General features: G+C 46.8%; 1 protein-coding gene across 2 annotated transcripts in view; it reads left to right on the top strand.

The window, feature by feature from the left end:
• The window catches only part of Vcl (vinculin), an 89,823-nt gene that overhangs the window by 68,078 nt on the left and 5,789 nt on the right, over positions 1–15,956 (top strand). Inside the window, exons 14-19 of one of the 2 annotated variants that reach the window (XM_006251639.5) lie at positions 3,039–3,188; positions 6,762–6,870; positions 7,976–8,278; positions 9,519–9,643; positions 11,529–11,714; positions 15,103–15,306. In XM_006251639.5, coding sequence (XP_006251701.3) covers positions 3,039–3,188; positions 6,762–6,870; positions 7,976–8,278; positions 9,519–9,643; positions 11,529–11,714; positions 15,103–15,306 — 1,077 coding nt within the window. The remainder of the gene's footprint in view (positions 1–3,038; positions 3,189–6,761; positions 6,871–7,975; positions 8,279–9,518; positions 9,644–11,528; positions 11,715–15,102; positions 15,307–15,956) is intronic. The other variant, NM_001107248.1, reaches the window with a different exon arrangement.

The following is a 15,956-nucleotide window of genomic DNA, read 5'->3' as shown; positions in this document are numbered from 1 at the left end:
GAAAGTGGCTCTCCTCCTGAGGTCTCGTCCCCTTCTACCTCCTCGACCTCACAAGGACACTGTTCATATTCCTCTATTCATGTTGCCCTTCAGTGCCCATAGTGTTCCTTGGATGGGCGTATGTCCTACTCAAGCCCTTGACTTGCTTCTCTTTTCACATATTCTATTTATCCACTCTTTCCACCTTTCTATTGAAATCTCACTCTCATGTGACTATACATAAAAAGCCCTACTCCCCATCCAGGGATTTCTTAATATCCATATCTATTTTTCTTCTTAGAAGTTATTGATGTTTGATGGGCTGGGGCTGTAGCTCACTTGGTCAGGTACTTAGCATGCATAAAGACACTGCAAAGGCTGGTGACAGAGAATCCCAGCACTCAGGAGGTGGGGACAGAAGGATTAGAAATTCAAGGTCTTCCTTGACTACACAGCTAGCCTAGGCTATGTGAGATCTTGTTTCAAAAAGAATGAAATACACAGAGTATTGTCTCTTTGTTGGTCTGTCTGGCTCATGTCATGATGCAAGTTCCGGGTGGGCAGGGCTTTGCTCTGTCAGTAATTGAGGCCCAGTTTCCAAGTGGTCAGACATGGTTGGTGCTGGATGGAACTCTTAGAGAATATCACAGTGTCTCGATGTCTAGACTCTGTCACACAGCCCGTGAAAGGACCTAGGACAGGATGTGTGTGCTTTTGTAGCCTTCAATGAGTAGCAGAGGAGAAAAGTTTGGAGGGCCACCCAGGGTATAAAATTTTGGGTAAATGTTGTGTTGCTTCTTAGTGACTCCCCTCTCTCTTTCTGGCCTAGGTTAGGAGGTGGTTCAGTTCAGGGTCTCCTTACGCTAGGGTGATTTGCTGCTTTTCCATCCCAGGCTTCTGAATTTCAGACCCCTAAATTTCAGCTATCTGCTTGTCTTGTCCATTTGGAATCTAGATTCCTGGTGCTTTATTGGTTCCTTACTATGGGATGTGTTCTCTTTGAAATTGTTTGTTTCCAGTGTCTTTCCCTAGCCTTTATACCAACAGATAACTCAAACATATTAATTTTATATCACAAGTCATCTTGAATCCTATCATATTGCCACAGTTTAAAATTGGATTCTTCTTTTCTACTCCTACTGCTTAGCTCTGTTGTCTTTGAATCATTCATTCAACCACCAATTGGGGAAGAGGGAAAGTTCATCCAACCCTGACTTCTGATTCTCTCAGCGGGCATCAGGATAAAGCTGGAGCTTTGTGATATGGCTTTTTTTTTTGAAATGTTTGTTTGTTGTCATGTACCCCAGGCTAGCTTTGGAGTCTGAGGATAGCCTTGAGCTCCCTATCATCCTCAGTGCTGGACTCGTAGATGGTGCCACAATAGCTGGCTTGTGATTTGCAGATCAGATTCAGGACTTCGTGTATGCTAGGCAGGCACTCTGCCTGTGAGTGTCCTCGAGCCCCTGTGGTCTGCTCTTACTGTTCATTGTGTGTTGATTTCATAGGGATTGTGCTCTCTTAGTCCATGCTTCTGGGATGGCTAGTTGTGTGTAATGCCTTGTAGACTTGGCCCTTCTGTGTCCTTGTTCCTCCCCCTGCCTGATTACTTCCACCTTCTTTTCTGCCTGGTCCCTCTTCCTTCTTTACTGTATTCTTTGCTTTCTGGATGGGTTAAGTGCCTCTCCTTTTACACCCTTAAGATTGCTGTGTAGCCCTGCTATGTCACATAGTGACACTTATCAGATACCTGATTCTGGGCTTCCCGCTAAGTCTTTGAGCCCCTTTAGATGCTGGTATTTATAGTCTCCGTTTTTGGTCTGTCTTTCCTCTCCAGTCCTTGCCTTTGTTTTTGTTTTTGTTTTTTATCAAGACAGGGTTTCTCTGTGTAACAGCCCTAGCTGTTCTAGAACTCACTTTGTAGAATAGGCTGGCCTCAAACTCAGAGATCTTCCTGCTTCCTCTTCCCATGTGCTGGGATTAATGGCATGTGTCAATACTTCCTGTCTAGGAAGCTGAATCAAAACAGAAGGTCAGCATGGGTCAGGGGACCTTAGATGGTAGATGTAGATAGAACTCGGGGAAGAGAATAGAGCTTGCTTTACAACCACAGCTTGTCTGACTTGAGTCAGAGTTGAATACCAAGCATTGTCAGTAGGACATTGAAAAAAAGGAAGTATTATGAGAGGCACCCGGTAGGCTCTGTATGTAGCGTAAACCTGACCCAGTGTTGTCTGGAATACTTTGTTTTCCAGATATCGGTTCTAATGTCACCCAGACAGATAGAAACCTATTTGTCATTTTAAGCTAGTGTCTTTGATAAAGTATATCTTCTCATGATATCCACGACGGAAGGGAAAGTTAACTTTTCAGGTGATTCGGAGAACTACCTAAACCATTAGGTAGACGGTTTTGCATTTAGAACGAATGCCTCTGCTCTGTGTGGTGTGAGTACGAGCTATCATTTTTCCCACTGAGGTCAAGGGCAGAGTTTCTACAACATTAATGGTAATGGGATACAGGAGCGGAGGCTGGAGTCAGTTAAGGATTCTTTGTGGACACGTGGGGCTTGTAACGCACCCGCTGTCTATGGTGGAACCTGGAGGGGTCTGTCTGTCCTCTTCACACTGAGAAGACCTTGGGGGAGTGAAATTATTAGTCTTCACACTTGGTGAGCTTGTTGTAAAGTATCTAGTCCTGAGTGTGCTCCTGGTAAGTAGGCTTAAACAAAGGTCGGCAATGCGCCCCATGTGTGTATATGATGCTTAAAGCTGAACCTCTGAGGAGATGCACAGAGGTCAGAATCTGACATCTGACCATTGTTTTATTAATAAGGTTTGATGTCATCCCTAAAATCTTTGAGCAGTTGCAGAATCAGATTAAAAAGACCTTTCCTCGGGGCTGGGGATTTAGCTCAGTGGTAGAGCGCTTACCTAGGAAGCGCAAGGCCCTGGGTTCGGTCCCCAGCTCTGAAAAAAAGAACCAAAAAAAAGGCCTTTCCTCAAGTTCCCTGATACATTGAAATACATTTCCTTGATGTCTTTTTTTTTTTACCCCTCAAGGTATTTGACGAGAGAGCAGCCAACTTTGAAAACCATTCAGGAAGGCTTGGGGCCACGGCAGAGAAGGCAGCTGCTGTTGGTGCTGCCAATAAATCGACAGTGGAAGGCATTCAGGCATCCGTGAAGACAGCCCGAGAACTCACTCCCCAGGTCAGCGTTGGCTCACTCTTCCCTTCGGTATCGTGGTACACTGTTGAAAATGAAGTCAATTACAGATGCTTTGTTAGGATCAACACTAAAAAAGAATAGAGAAGGAGAATGCTGGGGACAGATGCAGGATGGCTCCTAACTGCCGAGCCAGTGTAATGGCTCTTCCAGAGGACACTTCGGTTCCCAGCATCCATGTCACGTAGCTCACAAGTGTCTGTGACTCCATCTCCAGGGGGTCTGATGCCTTTGGTTTTCATGGGCACCTGCACTCATGTGCACAGACCTACACATAATTAGAAATAATAAAAACAAATCTTAAAATAGTGCATGTGGGGCTAGGGAAAAAGCTCAGCAGAGACAGCACTTGCCACGCAATTATGCAGACCGGAGCCTGAATCCCCAGACCTCAGGTAAAAGCCAGCCATAGTAGGTATGTCTGTCATACCGTGCTCCTCAGGGGAAATGGTGGGTGGAGACAGGAGAATCCCTGGGATTCTCAGGCCAGTGAGGCTGGCATAGAGTCATGAACACCAGAGGCCTTGTCACCAGCAGGTTGCAAGGTGAGGACCAACACCAAGGCTGTCCTTTGACCTCCACACACATTTGGGTGCACATGTACACACTCACACACAGAAATGTTCGCATGTGTGTGCACATCATACACACGCATGCACACATATTTAAATATTCACTGGGTCATACTTGGTGACCGCTGAGATTCTAGAGTACTTTATGCCTTTTTGCATTGTTTGAAGTTTTAAATAATGGTGAGCATTATTTCAAAAGCAAAAGGCAAGTGGTAAAGCAGCTTTCTTCCCTATCACATGTATAATTAAGAAAATATTTGGATAATATTAAGAGAAAGTTTATTTAGTTTCTGTCTTTCCACAGCATCTCTTTGAGGAGATTGAAAGATATAGTTTCCATTGCTTATTTCCCTCCTCTATCTAACTGCGTAACTGAGGTATCTAATTATGGAACCAAAGTATAGCTAGGAAGTTGGGGAATAAAGATTGGAAATGGGAGAAAACAAATTGGAAAGAAAGTTCTGATAAACCAGCCAGCCTCCCCTTCCCACTCCCAGCCCCCCCTTTTCTGAGGCAGGCTTTTGATTTGTAGGCCACGCTGGACTAAAACTGTCTGGTGCTGGGACTATAGGTGTACAGAACCACACCTCGCCAGCCTTCTCAGAAAGAGTAGCTCAGCATTTAGTGTGATGTTGTAGGCCTGCCTTTCCCTTCGATTAGTACAGAGAGATCACATTGGGAGTTCTGCTGGGCTGTGTAAGTCTGTGAGTCTAGCTTTTGTTGGCCTTCTCTGGGGAGGGGAGGGAAGTAGTTCGTGTGTGCCCATGTGTGTGTGCCCACATTTGTGTGCCTGTGTGTGTGCCCATGTGTGTGTGTACCCACGTGTGTGTGTGTGCCTGTATTGCCTGTTTCTCCGTTCTCCTTCCCTTTCTCTTTCCCATCATCAGGTATGGAACCCAGGGCTGGATACATACAGGCAAACCCCCACCCCCATGGAGCTACACCCCAGCCCATTCGGGAAAGTCACACTCATTCAGTTAAAAAAAGAAGTGCTTTAGAAACTCCAGGCTGGCCTTAATCACAGCCGTTCCTGAGTGATGGGGTGGACCGTGCACCACTGTGCTGGCTTTATCCAGCCTTCTCAGAAAATCTCATAAAATACAGACTTTTCTTCTGTTTCCAGCATCTGTTAGCATAACACACGGGCAAACACATATGCAGTGCCCTCTGGCCGAGGGACATGGAAGAGAACCTAACTGTTCAGCATCAGTGTAGGTTGTAAGAGCCTGGGAAATCCGAAGCAAGTAGCATTGTTTAGTACATTGCTCAAACATTCTTTTTATTTAAGAGATTTTTAAAAACAAATATTTACTTATTTTATGTATATGAGTACACTGTAGCTGTCTTTAGACACACCAGAATAGGGCATCGGATCCCATTACAGATGGTTGTGAGCCACCATGTGGTTGCTGGGAATTGAACTCAGGTCCTCAGGCAGAGCAGTCAGTGCTCTTAACCGCTGAGCCATCTCTCCAGCCTGCCTAAGTTTTCTTTTAAACTATAATACAGTTGTCCGTGTGCTTCCAACAACAGCAGCAACAAAAAAGCAGTGCAGAAAACTAGCCTTAAAGCTCAAGTGTTGGACAGGATGAGGACTTAGAGACAGATCTGGGCTCCAGTGCTTCCTAGCTTTCTCATTCCGGGGAGCGTACTCCTTCCTAATGCAGTCTTGAGGAGTGGACACACACGTGCGTGCACTGTGCACTGCCAGGCACCTCTGGGGTGTCTTGATCCTGGCAGCTGGGAAGTGAAGGTGTTACCTGCCCAGCCTCTCATGGGGTTGTCATGAAGATCATTACGTCATGAGTGTGAAAGCAGTTTGCTAACTGAACAGCTATTTTAGTTAATATTCTAAGAGGATTTTGAGTAGTTGGTTAATTGTGAACATGTATTTTAATCACTATTATTCATTAATCAAGTTTGAATAGTGTTTTGTTGCTCTAATATCCTATTTGATAGACAGGGTTTTACTGTGAGGCCTCCATGGCCTGGAGCTTCACTGTAGAACGGAGGAGTTCTGCCTGTCGGGCTCCCCAGTGCTAGGGTCAAAAGCAATGTGTATAACCCCGCCCACCCCTCCATCCACCCACCTACCCACCCTCCATCCATCCGTCCATCCCTCCTTCCATCCATCCATCCTTCCACCCACCCTCCATCCACCCACCCACCCCTCCATCTGTCCATCCAACTGCCCATCCATCTGTCCATCCATCCACCCACCCACCCTCCATCCACCCACCCTCCATCCACCCTCCCTCCATCCACCCACCCTCCATCCACCCACCCACCCATCCATCTATCCGTCCGTCCGTCCGTCCACCCATCCACCCACCCTCCATCCACCCACCCACCCATCCATCTATCCGTCCGTCCGTCCGTCCACCCATCCATCCATCCATCCACCTTCCCCCATCCCCCAGTCTCGGTCTTGGTATGTAGGTGTGTAGATGGTCCAGGCTACCATTTCAGGTTGGAGTCCGTCTGCCTGCATTCACCTCTGAGTGCTGACATTTGCGGGGATTTTACCACCACATTTGGTTGTTGTTGTTTTTAACACAATATTTTGCCTAGGTTGAATTTGAACTTTTAAACCTCCTGCCTCAGGCTGGGATTACAGGATTGAATTACCTTGCCTAACTACATTTTTAGTTTCTTTTTGGTTCTTTTTAAGATGAAAGTGTTGATACCAAGACATTAACTATTAAATATATGCCAGTTTTATTGTTCTTCTGAAATATTAAATGCTCATTTACTTTGACACCTTAATTTTTCTTAAAACTAGGCTGTGATTCTGTGTAAGCCTCTGTGCGAAGGGCCCACTCTAGGGCATGTTTATGGCCTCCAACCTAATGCATTTAGCCTGAAGAGCCTTGTCAACTTTGGTTCTCTGGTGCCACCTATAGGTAAAATGGAGAACAGCTTCGCTCTGGTTTGTATTTGGAATGTGCTGGAGCCCTGTATTTGAAAATTGTTTTGTTATCCACAGGTGATCTCAGCTGCTCGAATCTTACTGAGGAACCCTGGTAACCAAGCTGCGTATGAACATTTTGAGACCATGAAGAACCAGTGGATTGATAATGTTGAGAAAATGACAGGTAGAGTTTCGCAGAATGCCTTTGGTCTGATGCTTGAGTTCTGAGGACCTCGAGCAGGACCGGTTCTGTCAGCTGTAATTGGATAAAAGGGACAGTCAGGGGCTCTGCAGTGTGTGGGGCCCTGATTAGGCCGCCGAGCAGTGGCGGCTCCTCATTTAAGCTTTGCCGCTTTGTCAGACGAGAGGCTGTTTGAGTTTCCTTTATTTTAGAACCGCCCTCCAGTGCGATGTTCCTTGTTAGAGCTCCTATCTTCTCTTTGAATGGTGTCTTTTCTCTGTCCCAGCTAGAGTTTGGTTTCAGAGGCTGGGAGGCGGTGTTTGTGGGTACAGTAAGTGTCCCTGTTGTCATTTTCATAGGGTTCACATTTCAAGGAACCACAATAGCTACCATTTAACCCAGCTTGTCTCAGAGTCTCCTCCAACTTATCAACTACATAGTTCTAAAGAGAAAGAGAGAGAGAGAGAGAGAGAGACACACACACACACCTGTGTCTGTAGGACTGCAGAAGCGCCTCTGAGTTTTCTGTAGAGGGACAGGACAGAAAGGCAGAAATGAGGAGTGTAGGCTCTCGGCTGTCCCTGTAGAACTTGCCTCAGGGGTCCGTCGCAGCCAGAGATGAAAGTGGAGCTCCCAAAGTGTCTAAGCGAGGTAACAGAAGTAAGAAGCAGGCGTTAGGGTTACTGGACTCCTCCGTGTGGCTCATCTTAGGCACATCAAGCTGCCAACAGTCAGTAGGTGGCGGAGGGTGAGCTGGGAAGGGAGAGAATGGTGTTAGCAGATACTGTGGTGAGGATGTGGTGAAGGTTTCAGACTCAGTTGGGTTCCTCCTGATGTCTGTGCGTGGCTGGTTGTCTGTGGTGGATATAAGAGGGCCAGTGACCACGGTCAGTATAAATCCTGAGGCCAATGACCTTCTGGGCTGGGCTTCTGTTCTCTAAAGTTACGTCGTTCGCTTGAAAGTTTTCAATGTTGTAGGAAGAGCTTTGAACTGAGAAGAGAATTCTGAGCGTTGTACTTTCTCATGAGATGCAAGCAGACAACAGTGTTTTAGAATTTTTGTTCTTCTAAAAAGCAAAATTCAGTTCCATTTCTGTTCTCCTGACAGGGCTGGTGGACGAGGCCATTGATACCAAATCTCTGTTGGATGCTTCTGAAGAAGCAATTAAAAAAGACCTGGACAAGTGTAAGGTAGCCATGGCCAATATTCAGCCTCAGATGCTGGTCGCTGGAGCAACCAGTATTGCTCGTCGGGCCAACCGGATTCTGCTGGTTGCTAAGAGGGAGGTAGAGAACTCTGAGGATCCGAAGTTCCGAGAGGCTGTGAAAGCTGCCTCTGATGAACTGAGCAAAACAATCTCCCCCATGGTTATGGATGCCAAGGCTGTGGCTGGAAACATCTCTGACCCTGGTAAGCAACAGTGCACGCTGTCTCTCATTCTAGTTGCTAGACTAACTCCAGAGATGGGAAGAGTAGTTGTCCACAGTCAACATACGTAAAGTCTGCGAGGAAATATACAGACACTGCCTGGCTTGGTGCTTTCTCCTGTAATCAAAACACGCAGGAGGCTAAGGCAGAAGGATAATTGTCAGTTTGAGGTCAGTCAGGACAGAGTTACAGAATGTCTCCAACAAAAAAGGGAAAAAAACGGGGAAAAACCAGTAGACATTTAGGTTTTCCTCTGCTCAAAGCTTTTGCAGTATCGTCAGGCCTGTCACTTTTTGGACCAATGTCTCTCCCCTTTCCTAATGTTGTCTGGCTTGCTTTCCCTGTTGATAGTCACAATTTTGGAAACTTTAAAATAAATGCTAATTATCTGCCAACTGTTTAGTTGATGAAGGTGGTATCACTCTCTTTTACTTTTCTTGCATATTATGACAATTCTCTGTAGAGAATTTTGTTTTTGTCAAATCTAGAGGACTTCAAGTAACTTTGGTCTCTTAGGCCCTATGTGGGAGAATTTGAATTTTCTTCAGCTACATTGTGATCATAGTTTCGGTACCACCAAAGGAGTTAATAATCTCATCCACTTGAGTGGCTGGGAATCATGTGTATTCCTTTCTCTTTGGAAACCCGCATTTCCCATCTCATCAGTGAGAATCTAGGCTGCCTGACTCACTTCTGGCCTCTGCAGACTCTCCCTCAGATTCCCAGGCCACCATCACTGGTGGATGTATTTGATCTCCTAATTGGAGTTTCTCATAGTTTGGCAGTCCACGATAAGGGTTAACACACTGAATGCCAACTAGAGCACAGACGCAGAGAGAAAGGTGAGATGGACTCCGGGGAGTTAGGAACCTAATCTGAAACTGCCATCTGCCATGCTCTGCACTCCACAGACCTATCTCATGACCGCACCATCATAAGAGAAGTGACGGGTGCTGTCCAAGCCTAGTATTCACACCCAGCATTCTCCCAAGTACTTGTTACTTGTCCAGTCAGAAGGCATTCTCATCACTGTAGGAGCAGCTGGCCTGTGATACTTCCTCAAGGCCTCTGACTTGTCCTCCCTCCCTTTCCGGTGACACTGCCCATGATTCCCCCTAGCAGCCCCACATCCTACCCTGCCAGTGGGAACCAGTTCTTTTGTTCGACAGGCAGTGCTCTGGGCGCTGACCTACCCAGCTGAAAATGAGTGTCTTGTGTTTAGGCCTGCAAAAGAGCTTCCTGGACTCAGGATATCGGATCCTGGGAGCTGTGGCCAAAGTTAGAGAAGCCTTCCAACCTCAGGAGCCTGACTTCCCGCCTCCTCCACCAGACCTTGAACAGCTACGTGTAAGTAAATGCAGAGAGAAGGGAAGAACTGAGCAGCATGGGGCAGCCTGTGTGAGAGGCAGGTCTGCAGTCTCTGTCTCTAGGTGGCTTCCGAAGCTTTTACGTGATTAATTAGAGGCACATCTTGATTTTTACTCCTAAATTGAGTGGAATCATACATCAGTGCTTGTGTGTGCACTTACATAGAATTAGCCTGTGTGACAGACAGGGTGAGGATGGAGGAGAGGTAAGTGCAGTTGCGCTGAATTGATGAGCTGTGACTTGTCGTAAAATAGTTTGTGTATGCGTGGTGAGAATTGCTAAGGGGAGAATTGCAGAATTAGAAGCTTGTTAGGTTCTTGACTTACTCTCTTTTAGTAACAAAAGTAATATTTGTTCTTAAAAATTATTTAAAAAATTGTGTGTGTGTGTGTGTGTGTGTGTGTGTGTGTGTGTGTGTGTGTGCGTGCGCGTGTACACAGGTACATTTTCTTGTGGAAGACAGGTCAACTCTAGGCATTGTCCTTCGGAGCCAGGATGTCTCACTGGGATGAGACTTGTCGTTTTGGCCAGTGAGCCCTTGCTTGTCTCTGCTTCCCCAGTGCTGGGATTATAAGCACGTACTACCATGCTGAGATAGATGCTGTCTTTGTTTTGTTTTGTCTTTTGAGTTAGGGTTTCTCTACATAATCCTGGTTTTCCTGGAACTTAACTATGTGGATCAGGCTGGCCTTGAACTCACAGAGACCCACCTCCCTCTACCTCCTGAGTACAGGGATCAAAGGTGTGCACCACTATTGCTGGACCATGCTGAGTGTTTTACTTGGGTGTTGGGGATCAAACTAGGGTCTTCATGCTTGCATGGCAAATGCTCTTCTGTCTTGTCAGACCAAGAACTGTTTCTGTGTTTTTAAATTAGACTCTAATTTTGAATCTTTAAAACAGTTTTATTTTGTGTGTATGGATGCTTTGCACTGCTTGCATGCCTAGTACCCTCAGAACCCAGAAGAGGGCGTCAGGTCCCCTGGAACTGGAGTTTAGATAGTTATGAGCAGCCACGTGGGTGCTGGGAACTTGAACCCCTATTTTCTGGTGGAGCAACAAGTGCTCTTAACTGTTGAGCCATCTCTCTAGGCCCTCAAATCTTTTCATAATTCTTTCCCACTAAGTACCATGAATGTATTTTCCCATGATTAAAGAATAAGCTAGTTGGGGAGTATCTTTTGTTATAAATCCTAGAAACAAAAACGGTAATGACCTTGTATACAGATATTTACTCCAAGTAATAGTTTAGAAATATGTTGATTTGAAGAATAGCTTATCAAGACAATAATTATATCTACTTCCTTTGGTATGGTTCCTTATTTCATGTCAGTAAAAGAAGTCAGGTTGGTTAATTACTCTACCTAAGTAGGATTGGTGGTTCCCAGTTTCCAATGTTTCTTTCCAGTGAGGCTCTTGCTGCTGAGATGGCTGGTACGTGGCTTCTTTGAGTCATGGCATTTAGAGTTAGGGTCGCAGGGATCACGTGGCAGATGTAGAACCTGAGGCAATGGTGGGAAGTCACTCTGTAATGAGGCTCTCCACTGCACCTGACAACCAGCTCTCACATATTCTCTGGGATGGGCTTTGGGGATTGTGATCTGGTAATGCTGTGTGTGCCTCCCATGGGATATGAGCAACACATAGCTGCTGGTTTGTTGGAGAGGTGGGTGGATGGATGGATGGATGGATGGACGACGGACGGACGGATGGATAGGGAAACTGTTTTAATGATACTGCACAGATGCCTTCATGGTTCTGGTGGGTGTTCTTACATGGAGTCAGTGTGGGCGTCCTTTCTAGACTGGATTTTGGTAGTTGCTCCCAGGGCTTTACTTGGACCCTGTTTTGTTCACATTTGTAGCTAACTGATGAGCTGGCTCCTCCCAAACCACCTCTGCCTGAGGGTGAAGTCCCTCCACCCAGGCCACCCCCACCAGAAGAGAAGGATGAAGAGTTCCCTGAGCAGAAAGCCGGGGAGGTGATTAACCAGCCGATGATGATGGCCGCCAGGCAGCTCCACGATGAAGCTCGGAAGTGGTCTAGCAAGGTAAGCCTCAAGGCTCTCCCTGTTGGGGATGAGAGCCTTCTCTCCCAGGGGCGTTGGTGTGTCCACCTCCCTTCTCGCTCAGTTCCCTCGTTTTGGGCAGTGTGTTCTTTTTACCAGTGATCTAGGGAGAAGTCCTAGTGTTTGATGGCTTGCCTTTCCCTGGGCAAAAGTAAAGCTGGGGTGTCTGTGGCTAAAGACGTTTCTCCCGTCTGTCCAGTAGAGGGTCAGCTGTCCTGACTTCTTGGGTCTTTTTAGAAAGTGTTTGTCATTGTTGGATAAACCTCCGTTGTGGAAGTTCCTTCTGTGGGTCTGTGAGGTGGAATGCGTGCGGTTCCTTCTGTTCTTGCGCTAAGAAGCAGGTAGATTGGCAGCGCAGAAGCAGTGCGCTTTGTTCTTTCTCAGAATCATCTTGAGCTCCCTCTCTACTCAAGACAGCTCCAGTTGTGTTCATTCAACTCAGCGAATTAAAAGTCTAAACATTCCTGGGGCAGAGATCTGGATGTAAACAGTCCTACCCCATGATCACATCCTACCTGCTTCCCAGCACTCGAAATGAGTAGTTGTTTCTCCTGCTTAGAGCGAAGCCCTGTTGCTCATCTGCCAGTGAGGCTGTGCTTCTTAGCGCAGTTTGTAATGCACCAGAACTCTAGCTTGCATTCCCACTAGATTCTTTTATTTTTAAATCTTCAACTGAATGTACTTCCCAGAGAAAATAACCATCTTGTTTTGTTGTATTTTTTTTTTTCTTCAGGCTGAGAAATTGACCTTGGTTTGTTCTTTCTGTTTTTTTGTTTGTTGTTTGTTGTTTTTTCAAGACATGGTTTCTTTGTGTGGCTCTAGCTATCCTAGAACTCAGTCTGTAGACCAGGCTGGCCTGGAACTCAAGAGACCCATCTGCTGCTTTTCCTGAGTGCTGGGATTAAAGGCAAGTGCCAGCACTGTCAAGTGTGGCCTTTGTTTTTAATCCAGTGACTTAGCGGGAGCCCAGGTTCCTAGGCAGGGAAGCCTTGCTGGTGTTGGATCTGACCTGTGGAATTATTGATAGTGGTGTCTCTCACACTCCCAAGTTCCCGTAGCTCAGTCCTGCTGTGAATGGAGCATGGGTGACAATAGGGTCGATTTCCCCCACAGAAAATGTAATTATAATAAGCCTGCTCATCTTAGGAAACTCTTAGGAAACATCTTAGGAATATGGAGGGTCAGACAGCATTGACCCATATACTTGCCCCACTATGCCCAGTGTGTTCACAGGTCCTGGCCAGCTCTGATTTCATGAGTTCACTGGGTTCTGAGTTGTACAAAGCTAGGAACTGAGAGCTAGGAACGGGTCGGGAAGAAATAAGTGTTTGTATCTGTCACACTGACCTTGTGAAGCTTGTTACTCTGAACCTTAGCAGCAGCCAACTGGTCCTTCCTTCAGGGAATGGGGAGGACCCTTGGTTGAGGCAGTTTAGGTTGAAGGATTGGTGGTAACCTAACCCCTCCTTGTTGGCCCTGTGTCTGCCAACTTCATTGCCACTCTTTTGAGGTGGGCTTTGTGTTTAGGATAAAACACTATTTTATTTGTTTGAGATTTATTTTTATTTTTATTTTTAAGATTTTATTTTATATGTGTATTTTGCCTGCATGCATATCTGTGTACCACATGTGTACAATGCCCATGGAAGCCAGAAGGTGTCAGATCCCCTGGAATTGGAGTTAGAGATGGTTGTGAACCATCATGGGGATGCTGGGAATTGAATCCAGGTCCTGGAGAAGAGTAGTTAATGCTTTTAACCACTGAGCTATCTTTCTAGCCCCCCAGAATTTCTATTGCTAATTCAAAAGTTTTTGTGTCTCTCTAGAGAGTCTCATGACTCATTGCTCTCCAACCTGGTCTTCCTGCTTCTGCCTTTGGATTATTGTTAGGATAAAACTTTTAGGAACCTTAAATAAAACTCCACGTAAACACTCATTTCCTCCTGGTTACAGATTCTTGGTGTAAGCAACCTTTCTTCACCAGTCTTTTTTATAAATGGCTCCCTTTCATTAAAGCAATTCCCGTTCTTTTTATTCCAGCTTGTTTTTAGCATCTGTTCTCTCTATCTTCCCAAACCCCTAGGATTCCTGTCTTTGGTAGAAACCTCACTTTCGTCTTGGTCCCTGTTCTTCATAAGCAACCGTTTGGGTTCACATGAGGCTCCTCTGAGCTTGGCCTCACTTACTTGCCTAGTCCGCCTGTTACCTGATCTGTGTACTGTGAGCTGAGGTTGGGGTGGGAAGCTGTGTCAACAAGGGAGAGCTAGGCTGTGCTCACAAGGGAGAGCTAGGCTGTGCTCACAAGGGAGAGCTAGGCTGTGCTCACAAGGGAGAGCTAGGCTGTGCTCACAAGGGAGAGCTAGGCTGTGCTCACAAGGGAGAGCTAGGCTGTGCTCACAAGGGAGAGCTAGGCTGTGCTCACAAGGGAGAGCTAGGCTGTGCTCACAAGGGAGAGCTAGGCTGTGCTCACAAGGGAGAGCTAGGCTGTGCTCACAAGGGAGAGCTAGGCTGTGCTCACAAGGGAGAGCTAGGCTGTGCTCACAAGGGAGAGCTAGGCTGTGCTCACAAGGGAGAGCTAGGCTGTGCTCACAAGGGAGAGCTAGGCTGTGCTCACAAGGGAGAGCTAGGCTGTGCTCACAAGGGAGAGCTAGGCTGTGCTCACAAGGTGGAGCTTTCCGTTGCTGCAGTAAGATTCTGTGGGAGCTTTGTCCCTGAAGGCAGTTTCAAAGAGGAAGACAGTTCGAGATACAGTGTTTTCACTGCTATAGGAACTAGATGAGTGTCTTCTCCAGGCCCCTATAGGTCGCTGAGTGGTTAGGGAATTTGGTAAACTTCTTCATGCACCATTACATTGAGTTTTCTGTCTCCTGGTCTACTACCTGTTACCTTTGACATAGCATTTCTAATCTGGAACTTCTAATCCTGAAGGAGACAGTGAGTCTCAGAGCTGGGTCCCGGAAGATGGAATAGTGAGTACCGATTTAGGAGGATGCTGTTTTTCTCTTCAAACAGCTTACATGACTGTTTATTTTCTCCTCGGGACTCTTTTTAAGGTAATGGCTACTGGGTTGTTTGGCTCCCGAAACATGCGATTCTGGTCAAGTTTAACTTCAGCAGCAAGGATAAAGTACCTGCCCTCTATGCAGACCTTTTGCTAGAGCAAATTTCTCCACTTCTGTCAAGGAGACTTAGGCTGGAGGCTGAGTCCCTGTCTTTGAACCTTGGTTCCCATGGCTCCCGGAGAGCACGCCATTTTCTTTCCCACCCCAGGCAAGCTTTGGTAACTAAACCAGCTGAAGCTCCATTTCCCGAGTCCTGTTGTTCTTACTAACACTATCCCTGTTTCTCACCCTTCCCGCCATCGACAAAGCCGGGTCTCCCAGCCGCTCAGGTGGGTATAGGAGTTGTAGCTGAGGCAGATGCGGCTGATGCTGTTGGGTTCCCTTTCCCCTCTGACATGGAAGACGATTCAGAACCTGAGCTGCTGTTAGTGCCAGCTAATCAGCCGGTCAACCAGCCCATTCTGGCCGCGGCTCAGTCCTTGCACCGGGAAGCTACCAAGTGGTCTAGTAAGGTACTGATGGGTGCCCCAGTTGGGGGCTGCTCCGAATGCATCCGGCCATGTGCAGCCTTGACACCTTGCATCACTCATTATCTGTGCGGGTCCTGTGAGTCTGAGCCGGGCGGGCAACTGTCTGTCTGCACCTTGTTGTTAGGCCTGGCTTCACAAGTTTGATAGGTTTGCTGATGCCCGACTGAACTGCATTCATGTTTGTGGAATAGAGAGAAGTGGGGTCACTTTCCAAAGAATTTGTTTCCTTCCCATTTTTTTTGGCCATTACTGGAGCTGTGAACTCCCTGGGAGGCTGGAGATGCATTTGTCCGTGACTTCTAGTTCAGGAGCCATTGGGGACTGCAACAAGTTCCCTAGCTTGACCACTGAGCTTTGCTTGGCCCCCACTGACCTCACTGACGGCCCAGCAGTCGATGAGGACGAGAAGCAGCTTTGGCAGCATCAGGAGGACTGCTTGCTGCCTGCACCTGGCTGTGTGACAGATGCTGGCCCTCATGGGAGTCCACAGGGAAGGGGTTTCACGGACTGCTTTCTCAGGCATTGGAAGTGGCCACAGGGAAAGCTCAAGGCCATCAGCTAGGTGACAGAGCCTTGGGTTCATTGGGAGAGTTGAGGTGTAGAAGTGGTTATCTTTTTTTTTTTTTTCCCTC

This window comes from Rattus norvegicus, chromosome 15 (assembly GCF_036323735.1).
Source record: "Rattus norvegicus strain BN/NHsdMcwi chromosome 15, GRCr8, whole genome shotgun sequence".
NCBI lineage: Eukaryota > Metazoa > Chordata > Mammalia > Rodentia > Muridae > Rattus > Rattus norvegicus.
Note: the sequence above shows the minus strand (reverse complement) of the source record. Positions and strands in the feature narration are given on the sequence as shown.